The sequence below is a fragment of the Cucumis melo genome, chromosome 9, assembly GCF_025177605.1.
Source record: "Cucumis melo cultivar AY chromosome 9, USDA_Cmelo_AY_1.0, whole genome shotgun sequence".
Lineage (NCBI taxonomy): Eukaryota > Viridiplantae > Streptophyta > Magnoliopsida > Cucurbitales > Cucurbitaceae > Cucumis > Cucumis melo.
This window is the reverse complement of record NC_066865.1, coordinates 22780093-22786768: the sequence shown is the minus strand read 5'-3', so window position 1 is coordinate 22786768 and position 6676 is coordinate 22780093. Positions and strand designations below refer to the sequence as shown.

Here is a 6676-nt window from a genome sequence, read left to right as displayed (position 1 = left end):
ATAATTAGATCAGTGTTAATACGCAACTAGCTTAAACTTATCAAATCAATATATAAAGCTTGCTTAATCAATCAAGGAAGTGAAGTGAATTATGCATGTATTATAGAAAAGAGAAGCTTTTAGTTTGACTTGATAGATTTTGTTGTTCCTGCCTATTACAACATTGATGGTGACTTTAAAAAGTTCCCTATTAATTCTCATATTGCTTCAATCATAATGGAACCTTCTACATTATTGTTAGGGTATCGATTCTCTATATTTTTATTAAATCTTAAAATCAATTCGTTCAAGTTAGTCTATTGTTAATTTTTCTTGTAAGAAAATTATTATTATTATTATTATTTAAATGAATTTGATAAAATTTAACTTTGAATAAATTTAAAATTTATTGGAAGTAAATCAACTAAATCTAAAACTTGTTCAAACTTTATTCGATATAGAAATATAACTAAAATAATATTTTTGGTCTTGCTACTATTATTATTATTATTATTCTCAACTCTATGAAGGTTTGACTAGATATTTTGAAGGTTTCTTAAGATTGGGAAAATGGGGTCAATTTGATTTAACTCAGCCATGCAAGTTGAGAAAAGTTCTCATATTTAAGTTTAGTTTGTAATGTTTTTGTAGGCCCTATTTGATTGCAACTTGGGTTAAAAAATTGACTTATTTGTTTTCACTTTTCTTTAAATACTTTTATACTCTTGACAAAATTTTGAGAAAACAAGAATGAGTTTTTAATTTTAAAATTTTGACCTAAATTTGGAAATGTTTTTCAAAAAGATAAAAAGAAAGAAAAATAACAAGTAGTGTTGTTTACATTACCTATTTTTAAAAATAGAAAACCAAAATCAAAATTGGTTAGATCATAATATTCAATTTTTTACAACTTTTTTTATTCTAATCTCACTGAAATTAAATAACAATGTGAAAATGCCATTCAAAATTGTTATTAATATTATCCACCACATCCTTATTGAATACCTAAATCAATCTCAAATTAAAATATGTTAAAGCAAGACATTTATGTGGTTCAATAAGGAGAAAAATGATTAAAAAAGGCATTTAATAAGATATTATCATTTTTTTTATTGTTTAATTTTAATTTTTAAGGCTAACCTAAACATGGCCATAGTTTATCTAAAAGTCAAAGTAGTTCTTGAATATAATCACTTATTTCAGTGGGTTAGCTCATCATGTAATTAAATCAAGATTTTGCTATTTTTTTTAGCTTTTAGAGGTTGGATTTTCCTATCTTCCTTTTTTTTTTTTCTTTTTGAAATATTGATGTGCACAATGATCTGAATAATAGTTTAGATATATTTATGAATGCACCAAAGTATATATAAAAGAAAGAACCTAGTTTATGTTGGAGTAAGTTTTAATGATGTTTTTATACTTTGACGTTTTCAATTCTTATTTGGACGGATGCAAAGTTGATTATAATAGTTTGTGGAGTCAAATAATCTATATTTAAGTGCAAAAATTTTAGTTTGAGAAGTTAAATTTATTTAACATGGAGGTGAAGTATTGAGTTTAGGTTGATTATTTTTATTTAAGTTCTTTTTACTGTTTGGATTATGCAAGTATTAGTATGTTAAATATCATATTGCAAATAGGAATAAAAAGAAATAATTAACATGTCACTTGCTATACTTTAAAATTAAAAGAAACTTGAATTATTGAACAAAATTTTACTTTTCTATATTATTACATTTGACAACAGTAAGGTAGTAGGGTATTGAAGAAGGTACACCTACATCCCAAAAGAAAAATATAACTCAGTGTTCGATACCCCAACCATAGTGATGTTAATTGTGATTACATCCATAAGTAGCTTGATCCATCTTTATTCATAGTTTAACAATAAAAAGGAAAAAAAAATTACTATCTAATTATTTAGATCTACTAAATGCACATTTTTCACCGATAACTCTCTAATTTTCTACAATTATTAACAACCGACTCTTTCTTTAGAACATTTCCAAAAGTGTTTTCTTCTCTCTTTTTTATTATAAAATTTGTATTATTTCTTTTTTTAGCGGTCTCTAAAAAATGTAAAAATGTAATCAAGTTGCAAGCGGATAACTCACAAAGTCACTTCATGAAGATGACAAGGCCATCAATAATGATTTTTTAAATGATAATTAAAATTAAACTCTTTTCAAAAAGAAGAAAGAAAATCACTTTTTTCAAAAATTCTTTTTTTATAAAAAGGCCTTTTGAAATTAGCAATATTTATAAATAATAAGAAGAAAAAAATATACCAAAAACCCTCATTTAATTATTCTAGATCATCTCTAATCTTTAAGAAAATCTAATTCGTGTTTAAATTCTTAATCATGTCTATTTTTCTTCTCCTTTTAGTACAAATTCAGTCTCTATATTTATTAGCTTACTGATATAGATAGTATGCTTCTTGCCACAAATGTCCAAATTCAACCTGATATACACACTGATTTAACTATGTTTGGTACGACTTGAGAAAAAAACTAACAAACATAATATTTCAAACAGAACTTCCATTTAAATATAATGGATCAAAACAAGATACGAATTTTCATAAATAAATTTTACTTAATTAGTTGTGTGCTTCATGTGAACCTAAAAATAAACATGTGAAGGATTTACTTAACTCTAACCAAGCCCTGTTCCAGCATCCTTACGAGGTGCATCAGCCTTAATGCGCGGTGGCCTAGCTATACGGTCAATAAGTCCATAATCAAGAGCTTCTTGCGCATTAAATGGCTTCAATCGACTCAAGTCCTTGCTAATCTGCATTTATCCATTTATAAGGTCTTTAAGTTAAAGTTGCATCTTTGAGAAACATTTCCAAATCAGTACAATGTAAGATTCAAAACCCAAAATTCAAATTTGGGCATGTGCGAGCTATGTTGCAAGTTCGTAAAAGCTCAAGATTCATAAACCAAAAAACTCATGTTGGTTATCTCACTGGTAGCAAAAGTAGGTTTCGTTATGAATGAAGATATTATTATATATTTATAAGCTATGGTGCTGAGGAACTGACCTTTTCAACAGGCTGGCCTGTTTTCTTAGAAAGCTCCTCAAAAAGATAATCCCTGATTCTCAAGAGCTCGTTTGCTTCATTTTGAATATCATCAGCCTGTCAAGACAATTTCCGAAACAAAAATGTAACAGAACAAAATGTTTAGAACTTAACAAAGGCAATACATGATCGATGTGTGTGACAGGATATAACAAATTAATGATACCTGGCCACGAGCCGATCCGGCTGGGGATTGCAAAGCAATTCTTGATAGTGGCATAGCAAAGCGGTTACCCTTCACAACGAAAGGCGTGGTAAGATTTAAAAGAGATAAAAAGGAAGGAAACAGTTGGGCAAAAGGAATGAGCATTTCCAATTTTATTTAATGCAAATAAAAGGGGTTGAGATTTATTTTATGTGGTTGCATAAGATATGTTTTGATGAATATGCATGATTTTACTGACTGAAAAAATAGGGGTCACGAACGAAGAACCCCTACAAATCCAACATTTCTTAGACAATGATTAAATCTGTATTTACCTTTTCTCCAGCTGCTAGAAGAAAGGCTGCCATATTATAGGCATAACCCACACAATGTGTAGCTACAGGACTATTCAAGCTCTGCATTGTATCGTAGAGGGCCATGGTTGGAGTTAGCTGCAGAGATGCAAGGTTTCATCAGAAAACTAATACTAAATGAACCCATAGAATATAATTGAGAGAAAAGGAAATATAACAGATAATTATGGCGGAGTGGATCCAAATAAAAGATATATATTTGTAAACATATTTAACTCACATCTCCACCTGGGCCATTTATGTACATATAAAATTTCCTGGAAGTTTCAATGCTGTCAAGATATAGCATTGTTGCCAAAATTTGATTGCTAAACTCTTCATCAATGTTTTGCCCAATGAAGATAACTCGTTCTCGATACTGAACACAAGAAGAATTGCAAGGTTATAAAAGTTCAGTACTTCATATATTTATTTACCAAAAAGTTGGTTTTTTATATTCAGAGATTCTAGCCAAAAGAATTAAATTTGGTATAAAAGGACAGGAAAGAAAAAAGAGACAATAATGTAACAAAATGATGAAACCAACAGCAGCGTCTTTCTACTGTGAAAATACACTGATGCTAATAGTAAATTTTATGGTAACTTAATTGTAGGAAACTCATGTGTCCTGGCTGGTGAGTCTCATAATGTCAAACTAAAATTCTGCTCAGCCTCAGTCGGAGCCAAAATTACATAACTAGATCTATCACTTACTAGTGCATTCCACAAATCAACCCATTGCCAAGTTCCCTCCCCAGGATTTCTGTAAGGCACCCTTGGTGTCCCTATAGGCATCATCTGAAATTGTGCACGAGCAGCCTTTTTGTTATGTGTCCTGCCCGTAAAGTAATGAATTAGAAGAAATACATTAACTACCAGATGAATGCACGTTCCAACAGAAACACCTCTTTTAATTTCTCTTCAACTTTGTTGTCCTTATAGATGTCATTGACACAGAAAGCACCAATCAGTAGAATCAAAATGTAGGAAATAAAGGTTTGAATGGAAAATGTAGGAAACAGGAGGCCTCGTTTGATAATGATTCTTTTTAATATATATATGTATAGATATACATATATATTATGTGTGCCTGCTCACTGTTCCTTTAGTATGATTTCAAAATTTATTAAATAAAACATTTGAATTCTTCTCAAATTCCAAAAAGAAAATTAAGTTTTTAGAAATTAAAGAAAGATAGTTTTCAAAAACTTGTTAGTCTTTTTGAAATTTGGCTAAGAATCCAAATGTTTCCATAAGAAAAATGAAAATGATTGTAAAGAGAATTTGAGAAAACAAACACAAATTTGAAAAACAGAAACTAAATGGTTGTCAATCAGGGGTAAATGTTTACAGGTAGTTGCATAATATGTATGAAACTATTTTATGAAAACCACAGATTTCATTGAGGAAAAAAATGAAAGAATACACAGGCATACAGAAAAATCAACTCGACAAGAAGAGGAGACTCCCTTTACAAGAAGGAACTCCAACTATACAAGATAACACCTATAAAATAATTACATAAAATTATTGAATTCGAAGTCCAAAGATAAACTAATGAACAAGGACCATAGCTCTCTAAGACCCCTTTCCATTCCCCTAAACATCTTACTGTTACACTCACCCCACAAAACCCAGAGAACTGAACACACTCAAGCGAGCCAGAGAAATTGGCCTTTCTCCCCAAAAGACTGATCCAGGAGGAACTCCTCGGTCATAATATATGACCATGTTCTGATAAATTTCAGCAAACATCCACTGTCGGTCAAGCATTCGGATTCAGTAACTGATGGAAAAGAAAAGATATCCAAAGGGGCCAAAAGAAGCAGTGCAATTCCCATATTCATTTAGAGACGGCATACAATCAATAATATTTTCTGCACGCCACACTATAAAAAAATATTTCTAGTCAATCTCTCCTCAGTCCAGCATTTATATCACATGATTTTTCAGACAGGAAAACGATACTATTTCATCAAGGAAACAAATGAAACATTTCGTGTAAGTAGTCATCATATAGCAACCTAGGAGCTAGGAGTAATAAAGGTAGAAATTTTAGCAAGATAAATTATATCTTAGCAAGAACCGGAACTTAAGAATAAGTATAGAATGTCTTGAAGGTCCAAGAACTCCAATTGATTAATATCACCAGAATTTAGTTCCAAATGTAAAATAGGAAGCAGGCTTAGCTAAAACTACAATTTATTACCTGGCCTGCAAACTTTTATGAACTTTTCCATAGAATTCAGCAGTAATATTAGGTTTTACTCCTCCGAATGGACCTTAAAATTTGAAAGAACAAAAAAAACAAACAAACAGAAACCATATGTGATTAACAAGCAGTGGAATAACAAACATCAAGAAAAGGAAGGAAATGGAAGCTCACTAGCTGATTGAGGCTTTAATCCCGAGTAAACCTTGGTTGTAAAGCTAGCAAAATTCAGAAAACCGAAACGAAATCAGGTAAGCGGCGAGAGTAGCAATAAAGTTAAACAGATAATAGAAAGAGAAGGAAAACCTGAGAGAAGGCTGAGAAACTTTGATTTGAGGTTGAAAACAAGGAGTAGAAGAGACTGCCATTCCCAGTCGATTACAGAACTCTCAATGCAGAAGAGCTTAGACCGTTTTGGGTCTAATTCCGAAGAAGATGACACAGCGGCCAGCGCCGAAGGATCAGGTAACGTCAGAAAATTCTAAATTAGGCCTTTTGGGCTTCTACGAAATACGCTTAACCCGATAAATTATTATTGGGCTCCAATTAGGCCCATATCCAAAAAGCCTTTCAATTGTGTCTGCTAACCTTCATCATCCTCTTTGTAAATCTATTTTCTTGCAGAGACAATATGACTTCGAACCTTCCATGAATATCTACACAATTTTAATGTATTAACTTTGCAAAGTTCCAAAAGATATATACCTTTCAACTTAATTATTTTTTAAAAACTTTTTTGGATTTTTTTTTTGTGGATATTGGACTTTTATTTTTTTTGGTAGATAATCCGTATCAATGCAAGAGCTGATTATGGAGGACGAATTTCTCTCTCGATTTTAACAAGGCAAACTTCCAATTTTCAAACGACAATCGTCTTCAATCTCCATTAAACTATGACC

The 6676-nt window shown here is 31.0% G+C and overlaps 1 protein-coding gene across 1 annotated transcript; it reads right to left on the bottom strand.

Annotated features, from left to right (window-relative positions):
* Positions 1-2505: 2505 nt before the first annotated feature.
* On the bottom strand, positions 2506-6249 carry LOC103482668 (ATP-dependent Clp protease proteolytic subunit-related protein 2, chloroplastic). The gene is made up of 9 exons (XM_008438939.3): positions 6084-6249; positions 5952-5995; positions 5775-5847; positions 4280-4400; positions 3807-3944; positions 3548-3664; positions 3234-3302; positions 3029-3124; positions 2506-2775 (listed from the first exon to the last, which is right to left on the bottom strand). Exons 1-9 carry the CDS (start codon positions 6143-6145, stop codon positions 2638-2640), a joined length of 858 nt encoding a protein of 285 aa, XP_008437161.1. The 5' UTR covers positions 6146-6249; the 3' UTR covers positions 2506-2637.
* Between the last annotated feature and the right edge of the window lie 427 nt (positions 6250-6676).